This window comes from Poecilia mexicana, unplaced genomic scaffold, assembly GCF_051168715.1.
Source record: "Poecilia mexicana isolate PSO_F unplaced genomic scaffold, ASM5116871v1 scaffold_19, whole genome shotgun sequence".
Classification (NCBI taxonomy): Eukaryota; Metazoa; Chordata; class Actinopteri; order Cyprinodontiformes; family Poeciliidae; genus Poecilia; species Poecilia mexicana.
Window position 1 is genome coordinate 21364025 of NW_028263388.1, and position 19589 is coordinate 21383613.

The window sequence follows — 19589 nt, forward strand, 5'->3', positions numbered from 1 at the left end:
TACCTTATTAGTAAATAGTGTTCAAAGATGTGTTGCTTGGCATAAGTATAAATTAGAGCTGCACAATGTCACCTTCAACATTTCAATATTAATGTTTGCAATTGAGTGCCATGTAATTATGTATCAAGTTTTAAGTGTTGTGCTTTTTACGCTGCATGGCCGTAATATGTTTAGCCAGTGGGATTATCTCTAATTGCCATTGGTGCAAACCATAGCTATATTTTAGTGATACCATGGTAAAGCTTTTAGATTAGGGTGGGGAAATAGTAATGATGTAAAATTAGACAAAAAGAATCGGGGATGATTTTCCTGATGCAATCATCGTATAAATGGTGGGAGAATCTGACTGTGCAAAAACTATTTGTTGAGTTATCAAGCAATAAAGACACTTAAAAATACTGTTTTTCTTTAGAAATTCTGCTTGGTCTGAATCATTTTTTCTAAAACCGTTAAAAGGAAATGGAGTAAAGGAGTCTGTAAAGTCATAAGTCGCTTCAAAGCAACGGGTTTTAGTGTGTTGTTGAATTGTTTATGTCAGAAGGTTGCATTTGACATTAGGTTTGGAAACTATGCTACGGCTAAGAGAAACACGGTGTTTCATGCTGTAATAAGCTAGAACAAACTGAACTTAGCACTTGTGCATATAAAGCATGTTTTGTCACATTCAGGGTTTTCATTTTTAGAGGAAGTGACTTTTTTCAGCAGTCTGTGTGGACATTCACCATTGTGTAATAATTTGTGCTGCCTGTTTTTTTTTTTTTTTTGCGTATAGTAACTATCCATTTGTCCACATACCTATCAAGTCATTTGTCACTGCTTCCTTATATTATTATGTTTATCCATCCATGCATTCATACATATGTCCATGCATTAATCATCCGTCTGGTTGTCAATTCATTCACCTTCTGTCTTGCAGAAATAGCTCCCATAATTACATAATAAACATCTGCATTATGTTTTGAAAAAACAAACAAACAAAAAAAAAAGAAGCTAAAATGACTCTGGACCTCTAGAAATTTCTGTAAAGAAAAGCATAAAATCCTGCTATTAAAAGATGTAAGTTAGATAAAGCGTACCTTATTCCATATCAAATCTATTCTCTTGATTTAATGTTTGGAGGTCTGTGTCATAAGATCTTCCAAATAAAAGATCTTTGTCTCTTCTGGGCATCGCAGCACATATTCTAAACCAATAACACTTTCCTGTGCACTGGCTTATTGACTCAAAGTTGCAAATAGATTTTCAATGAAATCCCCAAACATATACATCAGTTTGGCTTTGTGACAAGAGTGAGAACCCAGTGGCTTTGAGGAAACATCTGTAATCCACTTAAATTTCCATAAACCTCTCCACTCTCACAGCAGTGCTTTTATTGGATGAATTCTCAAAAGGCAGGAATATGTGTAATTTGGTGGCGATGCAAGACAAAACAGATCGGGTAGATATAATAAAATCTAAGGATGCAATGGCAGAATGAATGACTGGTAGCTTGGTAATGCTGTTGGATGGCCTGTCATTAGCTGCTTCAGTGGCGCAGATGTAACTCAATCTCTATAAATAGCGTTGTACTTAATGTGGTTACAGGTTTTTGTTGCTGGTTGTCATCAGACATGTTGTGGAGTAACAACATGCAAAACACAAGACACTTTTGAACAGTGATGTTCTGTAACATGTGGCATGACTGTAACTGTGTGGAAACTTTGTTTTGATTCATGTTTATGTGTGTGTGGTGTCGCAGTTCTGTAAACCACGAGAGACTGCCAAACGGATTGTGTTTCTCACTGTAGCTTCAGGTGCAACATGAAAGATTAATCCTTTTTTTTTTTTGGACAATTAAACATCCTGTTGTCTTTTCTCTTGCTGCATGTTTAATTCATAAGATCTCATCTCCATTGCTTAGTGGGAAGGAGCCGGAGTAAAAATCTTTTTCTTTTTAAGGAATATAGTGCAAGGATCTTGGAAAAAGAATTTATGTCCTGTGGACTTTTTATGGTTTTGTCAAATAAAATCTTTGACGGACTCGGAGTAAAGTCGCAGTTCCTCCACTTTTACGTGTTTTTCAGACTTTGTAAAACAATAATCTTCACTATGTTGTGTTGGTTTGCTACATAAAATACAAAGAAAATGCACAGGATTTTTCAGTTCCTAACATAGAAGAATTTGAAATAGTTTTCCAAGGTGCTGTTTTTTCCCACCAGCTTCAAACTACTTTAAATCGGAGAGTTTAAAACTCTCCGAGGGTCTAATAGTGCAGCAGTCAGTTTGTGTTTGTTTGTTTATTTATTTATTTATTTATTTATTTATTTATTTATTTATCTATCAATCAAGCATGCCGTGCTTTTGTGATGCATTTGCTCCCAAACATCAGAGAGGAAAATCATTTTCGGGCTCCTTTCTTACAGAAGGGGTCTAATTATTCGCCCTCTGTCGTTTTGAAACATAGCAGTGGGCGGTCATTTAAAGGCATTTTTCTAAGGATTAAAGGACCTTTTTCTAAAGACTGTAAATGGTATCTTTTGGTTGCTTGGGCCTCTTCCTGTGCTCGCTGGGCTTCTTCAATGCTGACTGTTTAATCTGCAGAACTAAAGGCACACTGTGAAGTTATAATTTAGGCTTTTTGGGCAATTTAGTTTTTGGGAAAATTCTGTTTTGGTTTAGTATTAAAAAAAGAGAGCTGTGATTGTGATTTCTATGCCTTTAATCAGTTTATGGAGCTGAATGGGTTGTAAAGAAACGCAGTTCTTTTAACCTACGTACACAGAAAGCATTTGGATGTGTGTGGGCCCACAGCAGAGACCCCTCCCATCTGGGCAGAGAGGCTTCATCACAGGGACGGGGGGAGGTGATCATAAACAGAACTCATGTTTTGATGTTCGGTCACCCTTCCCTCTGAGGGGAGAAAACCATAACAACAAAATCTGATCATAGCTGAATCACCACATCCTCTCACCGGGGGGATGAAGCGTTTACATTGTTTTATTAATATGTTTTCCACTCTGTGCATACCAATCCACTGAAACAATTTCTTTTTAATGTTGTTTTGTTTTTCGTTTTCCAGATTGACAGAACCTTCAGGCTACCTCACCGACGGGCCCTTCAACTACAAGTTCAAAACAAAGTGCACCTGGCTCATTGAGGCCAAGTGAGTCCTTCATTCGATTATTACGCAGAAGCTGAACAGTCGCAGCAAAATTAAGAATTTATTGATATTTACCTTGACAGTAAAAAGGGTTCAGGACAATTTGTCCCTGTGCTGCAGTCATTTTTATTACTCAGCTGCTGCCATTTTATCCCAAGTTAATCCCAACTGGTAAACAAGCAAACCATGTGGTTAAAAACGTATTTAATCAGTGTTTTAGTTTGTATAAAAAGGCTCAATACTTCCTGTTGTTCCACTCATTGTGGAACAAAACGGTAGTCAACTTGTATGAAATATTATCAAAGGGCCTGATCAAGCAAAAATACTTGCGATCAAACCCTGTAGATATTATTAGTCATTTATATTCACATGTTCTTGCAATAGGCAGAGTGTACGTGTTGATTGTTGGAAAGTTTCCTGTTTAGACCCATTTGTGCTCAAGCGTTAACTTCCTGTGAGGTGCTACTTCAATATTTCCACATAGCGTTCTTTCCTTATGATGGCATCTATTTTATGAAGTGCACAATTTCTCCTGCAGTAAAGCAGCGGCACAACATGATGCTGCCACCCCTATGCTGCACAGTTTTGATGATTTTTCCAGTCTCAAACTTTCACTCCAGATGTAACGTTGGTTATTGTGACCAAACAGTTCCACTTTAGTTTCATCAGACAACAGGACATGCATCCAGAAACGAAGGTCTTTGTCCCTGTGTGCATTTGGAAAATGGAGTCTGGGTTTTTTATGTTTCTTTTGGAATAATGGCTTCCTCCTTGCTGAGTGGCCTTTCAGTACTGGACACATTCCACAGTCTTACTAGCTTCAGCCAGCCAGCATTTTCACAAAGCCTTCGGCTTTTTTCTGGAATTGATTTTCACATTTCAGACTAAAACGAATCGTGTCTGGGAAACGGGAACCCATCTCCTTCCTGAGCAGTATGGTGGTTGGACATTCCCATCATGTCTGTACTTGCATGTAATTCTTTGTACAGATAAACGTGACACATTCAACCATATGATTTTTTCCCCAAGATTGATCCGGATTTATAGGGCTTCACAGTTCTTTTTCTGACTTTGTCATGGCATCAAACAAGAAAGCAAAGAGTTCCAGGTGCGATCTTAAAATATGTGGCTCCAATCAACATTTTCTGATGGTCTTTGGTTAAATTGAAGCAAAGCTACAAAGAATCCTCAAAACCTCCTGTGGGAGATGGCTTCTTTTTTGTGTGGAGTGATGTGGGCACAAATGTGGAGCGCCCACTTAACTTTAGTCATCCTTTACAAAACGGCATAATATAAAACTTAACAGAACATGCAAACGTTTCTGTATGATTGTGTTTCTGCTACTCTTTCACAAACAATAGTTGTCATGAAGAAATAAGAGCCTCTATATGCCAAGTCTAACCACCATTTAGAATCATTTTTTTAAACAAGAAATGTAATTAGCCAAAGTTAGTTTGCTATTTTCAGGTCCAGTTGGTTTTGGGATGTTTCTGTGGTCTAAGAGCATTGTTAGACCAAAACAAAATAATTCATTCATATTTACTTTTTAAATTAATTACAAAGCTGTTTTCTTACATAAAGAACTCAAATTGCTGAGTGTAGCCACTTGATGCTTCTGTTTTTTAAAAACTACTTCAGCAGTTGAATGCCCTGTGAATTTAAACGTTATATATATTTTTGTAGCTGTTGCTGATTTCTGGTGCATGACATGACTTTTAAAGTTACAGTTTTTTAATTCTATTGTTTTTATTTGCATCTTTTTCTGCATGTTCCTTCCCCAATTAAGCTGTAAACGTTATTCCAACTCTCTCTTATCAGACAGAAACACTTGAATTTTTTTTTTCTTTCAGCCCTAATGCGGTTCTGCGGTTAAGATTCAACCACTTTGCCACAGAGTGCAGCTGGGACCACATGTACGTCTATGACGGGGACTCTGTTTATGCTCCTCTGGTTGCTGTTTTCAGGTGAGAAACTCCAGATTGATCAGTCGATATGCACACATCTAAACTTTGAAGTTAGAAAACAAAAATGAAACCACTTTCTATGTCACTAGTTTGAAGGTTTTCTATTTCAGATTGAACATTTTTTGTAACATTTCTTCAGAAGTATTTAAAAATGCTAAATGGGTTTATGCCTATATTTCCACAGTGGCCTGATCGTACCAGAGACGCGAGGTAATGAGACGGTTCCTGAAGTTGAGACGACTTCAGGCTACGCACTGCTACACTTTTTCAGCGACGCTGCCTACAATCTGACAGGATTTAACATACTCTACTCGTAAGTATTTGATGCTAAGCATGTAAGTTGTATTTCAGCTGATAATTACTTGAACCATTCTTTTCTACTCATTTATTTTTATTTCCAGGATAAACTCTTGTCCCAATAACTGCTCCGGTCATGGGAAGTGCACGCCGGGGAACTCGGCCGCCAGCAGAGTGTACTGTGAATGTGACAAGTACTGGAAGGGTGAGGCGTGCGACATCCCCTACTGCAGGAACAACTGCGGGAGCCCCGACCACGGCTACTGCGACCTCACCGGCGAGAAGCTGTGTGTCTGCAACGACAGCTGGCAAGGTGAGAGCCGAGGGGGCAGAGGAAAATGATGACGCTTATAAGTCAAAGTGACTTCTGCAAGTGGGTGGGCTGTGAATGCTGATATAGGCCGGTATGGATTTTCACTGTATGTTAACCTTGAGGAAAAATACAGAGGTTTCACAGTATTTACAAAAAAAGTAGGACGTTTTCTTATTGCTTACATTTAGAATAAAATCTACTGTTATTCGTGCTATCTTGATTACCACGTTTCTAATGAGGTTTCCTCTAAAATCAGGGTCTTTTTATACATGGAGCACAAAATTATGACTTTGTTTAAAAATGATCCAGATCTTCAGGCATCAGCAAAATATTGCTGAAGCCTTGTGATAACTCCACTCTTGTGAAATGTGGGCAGAATTTTTCTGCACCATATGCTAAATTGTTGGTGATGTCATGAGCAGTGTGATACCAGGCAAAGCAGGAACAGCTGTGTTGTGCTATGACACAATGTAACGCTGATTGCTATCATGTTGATAAGCCCTTTGACTGCGCCTTATTATATTTTTCCAGCTGGACGGAAGCAAAAGCTTTTGCATGATGGAACTTGACAGTAATTCAGCATGCCCTTCACTAACACACACTGATGTTTGGCAACTTCTTGCATTTGATTAGTTCAGGGTTATGTTCAGGTGTGGCTTGCTTGCAGTTTTTATTAGTGAAAATATTCCTGCCATACAGATACAGTTTGCATCTTAAAAATGGTCAACTTTAGGAGCATGTATTTTTATTTTTTTTTTTATATTTTTGCCTTGAAGTACAATACTCTGAAAAATATTCACATCACTTGATCTTCTTTACATGATGTTATATGACAGCAACAAACTTTGGTGTGTTAGATTTACAGTTCTCCTAGACTGTTTCCATTTGATGTCCAGTACTCACCTGGTTTGAATCTTACATAAAGAACAGGGACTTCTTTGTTTCAATCAGAAACTTCTCATCGTCGGTCACATGTGGGGTACCCCAAGGTTCAATCCTAGGACCCCTTCTTTCAATATTTATATGCTCCCACTGGCTCAGGTTATAAGGGGAAATAAGATTAGCTACCATAACTACGCGGATGATACACAGCTCTACATCACGATGTCACCAGGTGACTCTGAACCCATCCAATCACTGAACAGATGCTTAGAACAGATAAATGTGTGGATGTGCCAAAACTTTCTCCAGCTGAACAGAAACAAAACTGAAGTTATTATCTTTGGACCTAAAGAGGAGCGAACTAGAATCGGTGCACAGCTTCAGTTATTACAACTGAAAACCAGGGATCAGCCCAAAACCTGGGAGTAGTGGTGGACTCTGACCTGAACCTTCAGAGCCACATTAAGACAGTCACAAAGTCGGCCTTCAATCACCTGAAGAACATCTCCAGGATTAGAGGACTAATGTCTCAGCACGGTCTAGAGAAACTCATCCATGCATTTATCTTTAGCCGCATTGATTACTGCAACAGCGTCTTCACAGGTCTGACTAATAAATCAATCAAACAGCTGCAGCTGATCCAGATGCTGCTGCTGCTGTTCTCACTAAAACCAGGAAGATAGAGCACATAACACCAGTTTTAAAGTCCCTACACTGGCCATCTAGACCCCTCAGATCTTCTGGTTCTGATCTGCTCTGCATCCCCAGAACCAGAACCAAACGAGGAGAAGCAGCATTCAGCTTCTATGCACCACAAATCTGGAACAAACTTCCAGAAAACTGTAAAACGGCTGAAACACTGGGTGCCTTTAAATCTCAACTTAAAATCCACCTGCTTAGAGTTGCTTATGGCTAAATTAGGGTTAGAATGCGGGTTTTGATGTCTTCGATGTTTTTAATGTTTTTATCTTTATTTTTCATCTATTTATTAATGTCACGTACTGTTTTTATTTCTCCTTTAATTATGTAAAGCACCTTAAAATGCCTTGAATTTATTTTAAATGGTGTTTTAACTAAAACTCTGGGGTTTAAGAATCCTTGTTAAATGGTGTTTGAGCTCTGATTTTTAGGAGTATCATATTCGAAAGAGACAGAAAACAAAGGTTCACTACACTTGGACATTTTTGTTATAAAAACTTTGTCTATCATGTTAAATACTATTAAACCATATTTAGTTTTGCAGCTGGAACATGACAAAATGTGAAAGGAGTTCATATTTAAGGGGTATTGAAACCTAAAAGTCAGTGTGGATGTGTTACAAAGAGCTTGTTGTATTGTGTTATTGTATTTTTAACTTGTATGTCGTAATGCCTTCTCTCTCTGCAGGCCCAGATTGCTCACTGACTGTACCTTCAACCGAGTCCTTCTGGATCCTCCCAAGCGTCAAGCCCTTTGGCACCTCCCTCGCCAGGGCTTCCCATAAGGCCGTGGTGCAGGAGAAGGTCATGTGGGTGGTGGGTGGATACACATTCAACTACAGCTCATTCCAGATGATTCTCAAGTAAGTTGCTATATATTTTTTGAGTTACCTAATCGTTCATCGTCTTAAAATTAGACCGCTTAAAGAAATTGCAATAGAAGCCACTGAAAAAATACTTTTGATCTCTGTCTGGTTATTGGTGATATTTGCCAGAGAAGCCAGTACCACTATTCTCAGAATTGTTTTCTGATTTATTTTGGAGAGATCAGTTGCTGGTGTGGCCAGTTTGTAGTAGAAGCTGCTTCTTTGGAATTTTTGGTTCGTTTGAGGTTTTGTGTTTCCATATGAACGGCCTTTTGTTGTCGTTGACGTTCGGCTCAGCGTTTATTAATCACCAGGTGTGATGACGATTCCTGATGTTCCTGCTCTGTCTTGTATGAATAACAGAGCATTGATGTGACCAGGTGTTCCTGTTTATTGCACTCAAGCTGTAAATTATGTACACTCATCACTGTGCAGAGCCTGTGGCTGAACCAAACCATTGTTTACTTCTTTACAAATAAAGGCATCGGTTCAAGTGCTAGTGACCAGATCCAAACCAACATGAGTGGGGAAAAAAGCCACCATTGATTCTGAATGTATCTGCATTATTCAAGGGTTTAAGAATGTTTATTTACACTAAAATAACAAAGTGAAATGCATTATGTAGATTAATTACACACAGACTGTTTTCAAGCTTTCATTTCTGTTAATTTTTCTGATTACAGCTAATGAAAACAAGCTGTTTAAAATTTGAATATTAAATCAGACCAATAAAAACATGTTTACAACCAAAATATGTTTAAAGAAAGTTCTGCTTAGAAAGTATTTTCAGAAATTACTTTTAATCTGACAAACTAGGTTTGTTGGTGCGTTTGTTATAGGTATTTAATATGAACATATATACACAGACACTGATCATGCTGAGATTTTTAACTTCTTCTCAAGACAGACACTTAATTTCTGATCTGTTGTCTGTTCTAATTAGATTCTGTACATTTGGAAAAACACCACAATTTTATGGTTGCACTGTCTTTATACAATTATTACAAAAGAAAAATACTTCTAACATGAGTTACTTACTTTTATATCAAGCTGAACCCACCCTTCACTTTTCATCCAGTCTCTTAACTATTTCTTTGTTGTGCTGATGCTTCTCACACCGCAGAAACTTGTCAGACGGCTTCCAGGTCTTCCTCAGAAGAGAGATTTTATCTCAAGTATCTTCCTGATAATTATAATGGTTATAAAAACTGTTGAAGGCAAAATGTCTTGTATTAGCAGTTCTGTCGCCTACAAGCATATACCTGGGTACATTCTGGTAGCAAAAAAGCAAAAATCACTCATGTTACTGCTCATTTATTAGATGTTATTGGTTATTACTGTTAGAATGTTGGGTAATGATTTATTTTTTATTTTTAATAAACATGAAGGAGTCTTAATGTTTGACTTGTCATTATTTAATGCAAAGTTGACACTTTTGATGGACTTTTAACACAAGTTTTAATGTAGCTTTGCACTAAAAGTGTCATTATTTACCAAATAATGCAACATTGACACTTCTAATGGACTTTTGGTTCAACTTTTAGTGCAGCTTTCCAATAAAAGTGTCATTATTTACCAAATTACTCATCATGACAACAGTCAAACGACTCCTTCATGTCCAGGAGTTATGTCATGTTTATGACAGTGTTATGTCAGTCTTATGCACACCCCTTCAAATAAAGTGTTACCAAATAATTCTAGTTATAAAAATATAACATTCTTTTATTTTTTTGTTATTGATCAAACATCAAACCATCTTGCCGCAGTGGAACAAACTGCATATGCATTTTAGTGGATTTTATAAGCGTCTTCAATGGGATTTCTTGTTGCATGTTGGACGTTTAGTTGACATGTGACGTTTGTTTCTCTGCAGCTACAATCTGGAGAGCGGCGTTTGGAACACGGTGCCCATCACCGGTGGCCCTGTGCCACGATATGGACACTCACTCGCTGCCTTCCAGGTATCTACACCACTACAGACACCCAGGTGTTGAGTTCTGCCGTGCACAGTTGCTGCACGTCTGACATACTTCTATAAAATCACAGTAATTGTTACAAAACAGGAAGTTTTATTCAGCATATATAGGGAATGACTAGATCTAAATTCACGAAGTAGGTCCAGTTTTTTATTATTTTTTGCTGAAATACTGCTAATAAACTGTGAATGAAATTAGATTTTTTAGCCACCTGCTTTCAGAATGAATGTAGATGCTGTTTACATAAGTGATAATGGATTCTTTTGCCTATGGATTGATTTTAAAGTTGTTGAACAATGGGAGCCGATAGTGTTATCAAAGCTCCATCCAGTGTCGGCACTCCAGTTATTCAGATTTTCCACGTCTGGCTTCTTCGTCGGATTGTTTTGGGCATGAAAAAGTCGGGTATGAGTCACATTGCGAAAAGGCTGTAGATATCAAGCTGCTTGATTTTTAAGAGTCTTATATTTGTGATATTTTTGAATATTGTAACAATGTCAGTTGAGATTAAATTGAATCAATCTTGCAACAATCTTCCCGTCAGTATCCTCTCCCTCCCATGCATTCGGTAACAAACCAATCAAGCTTGTCTGCTTTTCAGGATGACATCTACATGTTTGGTGGGAAGCTTGAAGCCAGCTGGGGCAACGTGACAGACGAGCTGTGGGTGTTCAACATGCCAAGTCGAACGTGGCAACGCAGAAGCCCCGTCGTCGGCTCGCCGGCCCAGACTCAGGTTTACGCTGTGGAGGGCCACACGGCCCACTGCGTGCAGCTGAGCAGCGGCGAGACCATCATGCTGGTCATCTTTGGTTACTCCCCTGTCTACAGCTACATCAGCAACGTACAGGAGTACAACCTGAGTGAGTCCCGGCTCCGCTGTAAAACCCGGCACCGCTTGATGACCTCAGTCATCCCATTTCTAGTTTAAAAGTTTACCTCTTCAAAAGCTCTTACACTGAATAGTGAAGCTTAGTTTTTAACTCATGTGTAAACCACATGAAATTAACTGATTTCACTTTTTTCTGATTCAGTCAGTTGATAAAAAAAATCATAAACCAAACAGTTACAATAATAAGCAGCATAAAATTTCATGTTTAACTTTTATGATGGATTAGGATGACAGGAAAATGACTGAGATTAATTCATGTCTGCTATTTATTTCACTGATGGCTGAATACTTGTTTGTGTCTGTTGCCGGCTTGCTGACATGAAGAATGACAATCAGTTAAATACAAACAAATCTTGTCTTAAGATTTGTTTTTTGTTCTTGTTTTATTTATAGTTAATACTTTGCTGCAGTAAAGAGTTTTTATTTATCTGTTTTTTCCCCCCCACTGCGCACTTTAGTTGTTTCCATTCTTGCAATGCCTTGCAAACATTTTTGTAAGGAAAAACCTTTTCCACATTTTGTCACGTTACAACCACGATTGGGATTTTACGTGACAGACCAACACACAGTCGTGTTCAATGGAGATAAATTTGTTCCATTGTTACTGCAAGTATATAACGTGTTTCAAAAAGTAAAATAAGAAAAACATGCATTGCAAAAGTGAAACTTTGAAAAACTTTGAAATAAAAAAATGTTTTTAGAGTAATTTATTATTTGTACGTAATAATAAAACTATTCTTTTCAAATAGTTTTACAGATTCTGTGTGACTCTTCCAGATTTCATATATATATATATATATATATATATATATATATATATATATCAAAATGAAATGAAATCTTGAAAAACTTTTCAAGAAGCACTTCAGAACCTAATGTTCAAGCTGACCAATAATAATACTGTTGTCCACTGAGACAAATAGAAATATGTCCCAAAAATATAAACACCAGAGCAATAGAAGCTCAGATCTACCACACCAGACAAGACCCAAGGTGTAGGTTGTGCAAGGAGGCCTCTGAGACAGTCCAGCACATAACAGCAGGGTGCAAGATGCTGGCAGGGAAAGTGTACATGGAACGACATAACCAAGTGGCGGGCATAGTGTACAGGAACATCTGTGCAGAATATGGACTGGAAGCCCCGAGGTCAAAGTGGGGAACACCCCCAAAGGTGGTGGAGAATGACCGAGCTAAGATCCTGTGGGACTTCCAGATCCAGACAGACAAGATGGTAATGGCGAACCAACCGGACATTGTGGTGGTGGATAAAGAACAGAGGAAAGCCGTTGTGGTGGATGTAGCAATACCAAGTGACCACAACATCAGGAAAAAGGAGCACGAGAAACTGGAGAAATACCAGGGCCTCAGAGAGGAACTGGAAAAGGCCTGGAAGGTGAAGACCACAATGGTGCCTGTGGTCATCGGGGCCCTCGGGGCAGTCACCCCCAAACTGGAGCAGTGGCTCAAACCAGATCCCAGGAACAACATCAGACATCTCAGTCCAGAAATGTGCAGTTCTAGGCACAGCCAAGATACTGGAGGAGAACCTGAAGCTCCCAGGCCTCTGGTAGAGGACCCGAGCTCTATTGCTTGCAATAGTAGGATTTACGGTTAAATATTTACAGATTCCAAAGTTGAGTCAGACTGTTTGGAAAGCATCTGTCAACATCAATTAGTTTTTTTTTCTTGAATTTGACTAGGCCATTTTATTGCAACACCATTTAGCCTCCAGTCAAGTCTTTTGCAGCTTAACAGATTTCTATCATTATTTCCCTATAATTATCTTCAGCAGTATTCCCATAAACTCTGACCAGGATTAACACAGCATGATGCTGCCATTGCCATGTTTCACAGAAGGAAGGATGTACTTTTGGTGATGTGCAATGTGATTTTTTTTTTTTTTTCTTACCAAAACATCGGTGACACTGTTTTGTAATCAGTGGTTTTGTTGAGTTTTTTCCTGTCAGTAGATTCTTCTATCTCTTCAAAGCTTTCCATATGTTTTCTTTTCAGGATCCAAAGTGTGGTTGGTACCTGAGACAAAAGGTGCCGTCCCTCAAGGGGGTTACGGCCACAGCAGCACGTTTGACAGCTCCAGCAGCAGCGTCTACGTCCATGGAGGCTATAAAGCTCTCCCAGCCGGCAAGTACGGCCTTGTGGATGACCTCTACCGCTACGACGTGAACACAAGGACGTGGTAAATCATCATAATCGTGTGCAACACGGTGTGTGGCGGCGGCTTCTTGCCACAGCTGTCCCTGACACAGACTTGTCACGCGCATTTCGCAGGTTCATTCTGCGAGAAAGCGGCTTTCCACGGTACCTGCACTCTGCGGCGCTTCTCAGCGGCACTCTGCTCGTCTTCGGCGGCAACACGCATAATGACACGTCACTCAGCAACGGGGCCAAGTGTTTCTCTGCTGACTTTCTTGCATACGACATCGGTATGTTGGAATATATTGAAAGAAATGTTCTTATGAAGGTGAAGCTAACTTTTTGTGTAATAATTTCTCTTAGTTTTAGGGAATGAGGAAAAAATGCTTTTGTTTATTGAAAATTGACCCAGTATTTATTCTTCAGCCTGTGACAAGTGGACAGTCCTCCCCAAACCAGACCTGCACAGGGACGTCAACCGCTTCGGCCACTCGGCTGTCGTTAGCAATGGGTACGTTTCTAAAACTCATGTAACTCAGTTTTCCTACATGGTCGACAGGGTTAGACGCGCCACAATATGTAATAATTGAATAAAATTGGGCTTTAAAATGTAATAAAACACCATTAAAACCACACTGTTATAGCAGATGGAGATGTAAACTCCTTGACAGCATTTGAATCATTTTGCCTTGAATGACATGAAGGTTAACACTGAGGGGTTGAAAAGATAACTAAACGACCAAAGGTTTGGCATTTATTGACCCCAGTTTCAGTTTAAATGCATATAGCATCTACAAATCATTTAATATGATGATTAAGATGAACACAAACACATTGGTTGTTTATTACATTATTCGCCACATTATTACATTATCATTTCTAAGAAAGAGCTTACACATTCTGTAAAAATGTTATTATATAAGTGGAAGAATGTATTGCAAAATGCGTTCAAGGATTTTATTGGATTTTACACAAATTATTACATAATGTGGTTTTAATTATGTTTTGCTACATTTTGGAGCCTGATTTTATTACATCATTACATGTTGCAGGATTCTAGTATTTTTATGAAAAATCTTTTTTCCTCCATCTGCCTGCCAATTTTTGTCCAACCATCCGATAAACCATCTATCCACCTATTTGTCTCTCACCCATCCATGCATTCATACTTATTAATTTGTGTCATTTTATCAATCTGTCCTTCCATCCATGTCTCTGTCCATACTTCTATTTATGCGTTTATGGATCAGCATATATCTATTTTGAATTTTAAACCAGATAAGCACAGAAAAATTGGCACAAAATTCAAAAATGAACTGTTGTCTTGAACACCCTATTTATAAAAGATAGCCTAAACAAAGTTTGTGCAACGTGAAAGCAAATTTTAAACCTTCTTAAGTTTAAATTAGCATGAAACATAATGTCAAGTGGCATGAAATCTCAGTGGAATGTTTTTAATGACTCTATTTTGGCCTTTGCTTGTGAAACTTGTTTGTGTTGGTTATCTTGGTGTATAATTAAATGAAGTGCTCTATTTTCTCTGTCAGGTCTATGTATGTGTACGGAGGGTTTTCCAGCGTTTTGCTGAACGATGTGCTCGTGTATCGGCCTCCCAGCTGCCAGGCCTTTATGGCAGAGGATGGGTGTGAGAAAGCCGGGCCGGGGGTCCGCTGCATCTGGAGCAGAGGCCGCTGTGTCCCCTGGGAGCCCAGCATGGCCAACGGCAGCTTCTCTCCGGTACCTTTCTGCTCCTATAAAACAGGTAACGCCAACCAACAAATCACGCCTTATGTTCACAATATTTAGTCAGTTCAGGAAAAAACTCACTCCAAATAACTAATTTGTTTTCTTTACAGTGACAGTGGATGAATTGTGCTATAAATTCTCGGACTGTGGGAGCTGCACGGCAAACACCAAAGGCTGCCAGTGGTGCGATGACAAGAAGTGCATCTCCGCCTCCAGCAACTGCACCACTGTAAGTGTATCAACAGGGGGCAGCAAAGCACTTTTAATCCAGCTTGTTGAAACACACAACTTTTTTTTTTTCCTCCTCAAGATTTTCCAAACAGAACATGCAAGTTGTGAATATTTATAGCTGTTTACTAAGCCGTTCCCCTGTCCAATCCGCTACACGATGGCGGACACCAGATGATACTGTTGAACGAGTTAATTTCACCAAACAGATGCAGCCTTCCCTCATTTTATCTTGAAATTACAGCCACTCTTCTCCTCACCCTTGCCCTCTCTCTGCCCTGCTTCCAGGGCGTGAAGAACTTCACTGAGTGCCCGGTGCGCATCGAGCAGGTGTGCAGCAAGCTTGCCAACTGCAAGAGCTGCTCGCTGAATCTCAACTGTCAGTGGGAGCAGAATCACTCGCAGTGCCACTCTTTGCCTGGTAAGCCTGATAGTGGAGCATGAAGAACACTAATGCATGCATGGGATGCTGATCAGATGTTTTTTTTTTTTTTTCTCCCACATTTGAGTAAAGGATGTTTTCCTTGTTGGAAATTACAAATAGATCCGTTGACATTCTCTGCTAAATGCGTAATTTAGGAAGATACTCTACGAATTTGGCCGTCAGGGTTTGGCTCACGTAACTTGAATAAATAAATCTGTCTGTGGAGGGAATGTTTTAAACACAGCAGAATGATTTTTATTTTTTATTTTTTGTAAACCTGTTTTTCAATCTGTCATCCTGATGTTGTTTATCAGCTTTGCCAGTGCATTTAGTTTACCTCTCAGCTACTTCCTCCCACCCAGCCCTGTTGTTGACATCGACGGCGACAGAATCTGAAGAAATGGCGCTGTCACTTTATCCGTAATTTTCAGCTCATGAAGAGTTGTCGCCTGAGGGGGACTGCGGTGGGAGCTGCAAATAATATCTGTTTAACATGTGTGTGTGCGTATTTGTCATGCATGAAAGAGACTTGCCGATCTCACACACACACACACACACACACACACACACACACACACACACACACACACACACACACACACACACACACACACACACACACACACACAAAAAGCCCTTCTAAGACCAATAGATGCAAATTAGAAAATTAAATATACAGCACACATTGAGACTTTAAATGTTGATTTTTTTTTTTTCCGGCCCCCCAACTTCACTAACTAAATGAAGCTCAACTTTTTCTGTGGACAAACGTTGAACTCGGATGATAGTAAAGCATCACAGTGAATGATAGTTTTGATTACATTTCTGTCTTCCAGCCCAGCAGTGCAGTGAGGGTTGGAGCCAGGTGGGCGACGCCTGTCTGAGGATCAACTCCAGCCGTGAGAGCTACGACAACGCCCAGCACTACTGCAAGAACCTCAATGGCAACATCGCCTCACTCACCACCTCCAAGCAAGTCGACTTTGTACTTGAGGAACTTAAAAAGCTTCAGCAGGAAGAGAAGGTAAAATAAAAAAAAAAATCACAGTTTGGGTGAGAAAGATGATTCTCATAGTAATTTTGGACTTTTCTTTCATTATACAGTATAAAATATTGATTTTTTTTTAATCAAGAATTGGGTTGCGTACATTTTTATTTATTGTGGGCTGTTTCAAATCCACAAAGCCAAAATGATATATATATATATACATACATTCATGCATGCACTGCCCCTCAGATTTACTTAAAAATCCATTAGCAGATTGCAACATGATCTCATGCTTTTGTTCTAATGAACAAGCTTCTTTTTCCCAGCAAGCTGTGATGCTAAGTCCACAAATTTTCAGTTGCAGAAGCTGAATGTCAGCCTGCAAGGTTTGATTGACTAGTTGCTGTTTTTAAAGAAAGGATTTGTTGATCATCCTGTCATCTTTCTGTCTACATTGTAAATATTTTGAATCAGGTCTTCATTCCTTAGTCAACTCCGTCTCCTCCCATCTCTTCTGGTTTGAGATGAAGTTTATTGTTCTGCCCACTTTCGGCATTGCACCAGTTGAAATGGCGTGGGAGACTCACCTTGACTTCTCTAAATTTGCTTATCGTCATTGTAATCGATCTTTGTCCTAAAGCAGGGTAGTGGCTGCATCATGCTGAGATTCTATGCTGATTTTAGACCAATAGAAATTCCTCATTTTGTTAATTTTGTTTAAGAAAAATCAGCATGGTAATTTTTTTCCACTAATAAAAGGGAATTTCAAATGGGTGTTTCTGAATTCCCAAAATGGACAATATTCAGTCTAGCGGTGCACCAATTTCCTTAATTTTGGGTGATCAGTGATCGACTGATACTTGCATGAGAGACCAATTTTTTTCATCCTCTCCATAGGTCTGAAAATGAGCCATTGTTCCTTTTTGCTCTCCAATAAGAGATCTGACAGGCTGGCCCACCTGGTCACGTCTAAACGTTTCATTTTTGAGAGCACTTTTTGATGTTTTTCTATAAAATGAGATTGGAACTTTGAAGGTGTATTGTGCCTATAACACCAGACAGTGTCAGTTCTAAAATAAAATTGGTATCGGTCAAACTCGGATTCGGCAGTATAAGTTTTCTTTTAAAGATCGGTGATCGGTCAGAAAACTTCGATCGGTGCACCGAAGTAAATCACTCCCATGGTGAGTGTATTTGATATTTTATGTTCATGCAGACTTAACTAAACGAGAACTTCTCTACCCAACTTTTTAAAATTTTCTTAAAACATAATGTATAGACTTTTCATTATTTAATCTCTCAGTGTTGTATTTTAAATCTCTTCTTTGCCAATGAAAATTTGGGCATTTTGCTAATTCTTTCTTCAACTTTACAGCAACATTTTCTTCCTTCAGCTGCAGAAGAGTTGCGAAACTCTTCTGCAGCTGAAGACATGCATGACACTAATGAGTTTGTCATGCATGTTGTATTCATGAGGATATAAATTGCAGTCTGTCTGCCTAGTTTCAAACTTTGCTGTTTTTTCCAACAGCAGAACCTTGATGTACTGTTCCACATTATTTTCCCATTACATTAAAAGCTGAATCCTGGAGGCAAATAAGTAATCATATCTGTGAAATTATGTTTAGCAGACCTTTAATGGCGTTTTTGCTTCCCAGGTGTAAATGGAGCAATTATTCCTATTTTTTATTTTTTTTTATAATAGCGTGACTGAACAGCATTTAGGATGTTTTTGTTTAAATATGCAGTAACTTTCAGCTCTGTTCCCACAGCGACTGTCTCCCTGGGTGGGCTTGAGGAAGATCAACGTGTCGTACTGGGGTTGGGAGGACATGTCCCCCTTCACCAATAGCAGCTTGCGCTGGCTGCCTGGAGAGCCCAGTGACTCTGGTTTTTGCGCCTACTTGGAGGAGCCTCAGGTTTCAGGCCTTCGGGCCAATCCGTGCACTGCGACCGCTCATGGCCTCATTTGTGAAAAAGCCACCGGTTAGTGACAAATATTGTCAGATACTTTGAAACTAAGTACGTTTTTACCTAAAATAAGTTTTCTTAAGGTCTCACTGTGTTGTGTTTTTGCAGGGAACCCCAATCAGAGCAGTCGTGGGTCTTGTAAGAAGCCTTGCTCGCTGCACACAAACTGCGCCAACTGTACCAGCCAACCAATGGAGTGCATGTGGTGTGGCAGCACACGGCGCTGTGTGGACTCCAATGCATATGTGATCTCCTTCCCCTATGGCCAGTGTTTGGAGTGGCAGACTGCAGAGTGTATGGGTAAGTGTCTCACCATTCATTTAATCTAGGCGAGTCATCTTGGAAGTCTGACATTAATGCGAGGGACAGTAAGTTCTCCTAGATTGTCTTCTGTAATCGGTCGATATTCATCACAGAGAGAGAGAGAAGAGGTTACGGGGAAGAAAACGGCTTAAAGTGGAAGGTGTTTGATTCACAGGGAAAATCGCATTAGTTTCCTGTGATTGACTTTGGAAGCTGTTTTGGCTTTTAATGGTCAATTACTTTTGCATATAAACACACGGCCAACTGCTGGTGTCCCTGCTGACTGCGCTTTAGATGGACTCCTTACCGTAAGATGCCTTTAAGTAGTCTTGTATGATGAAATAGTGGCTGTAGAAGAATGGAAAGTAGGCAAAAGGGGAATTTTATTTTTTGGACATGATGAATGTTTTTGTTTTAACAAAGGTGAATGTTGTTTGTCTGTATTTGTGCTTTGTTAAGTGGTGCAGAAAAGGCAAAAACAGAGGATCAGTTTAAAGAGGTAAAGGGTTTCTGGTAAAAAAAAAAAAATAAGACCAATGAAAATGTTGATGAGTGATGGAAAATTGAGTTTGACTAGTTTTAGAAATGTGGGTCAAAAAGGTTTACCATTGTTCCTCTACCACAATTTATCATTTTGGAGAAATGCTGAAAGCACAGTAGCTTGGAGACCTATAAAACCAGCACCCTACCTAGGGATTTAAGAGCTTTGTTGTTGGCTGGTTTCATTCATGTCAGGCTTTGAGCAGAA

General features: G+C 39.2%; 1 protein-coding gene across 1 annotated transcript in view; it reads left to right on the forward strand.

Annotated features, from left to right (window-relative positions):
* The window catches only part of atrnl1b (attractin like 1b), a 67129-nt gene that overhangs the window by 2224 nt on the left and 45316 nt on the right, over positions 1 to 19589 (forward strand). The window contains exons 2-17 of the mRNA XM_014973544.2: positions 3059 to 3142; positions 4990 to 5103; positions 5288 to 5416; positions 5505 to 5713; positions 7982 to 8156; positions 10033 to 10120; positions 10737 to 10998; positions 13041 to 13224; positions 13317 to 13471; positions 13608 to 13692; positions 14729 to 14943; positions 15038 to 15156; positions 15444 to 15576; positions 16416 to 16603; positions 18340 to 18553; positions 18647 to 18838. Of these exons, the coding sequence (XP_014829030.2) occupies positions 3059 to 3142; positions 4990 to 5103; positions 5288 to 5416; positions 5505 to 5713; positions 7982 to 8156; positions 10033 to 10120; positions 10737 to 10998; positions 13041 to 13224; positions 13317 to 13471; positions 13608 to 13692; positions 14729 to 14943; positions 15038 to 15156; positions 15444 to 15576; positions 16416 to 16603; positions 18340 to 18553; positions 18647 to 18838 (2546 nt within the window). The remainder of the gene's footprint in view (positions 1 to 3058; positions 3143 to 4989; positions 5104 to 5287; positions 5417 to 5504; positions 5714 to 7981; positions 8157 to 10032; positions 10121 to 10736; positions 10999 to 13040; positions 13225 to 13316; positions 13472 to 13607; positions 13693 to 14728; positions 14944 to 15037; positions 15157 to 15443; positions 15577 to 16415; positions 16604 to 18339; positions 18554 to 18646; positions 18839 to 19589) is intronic.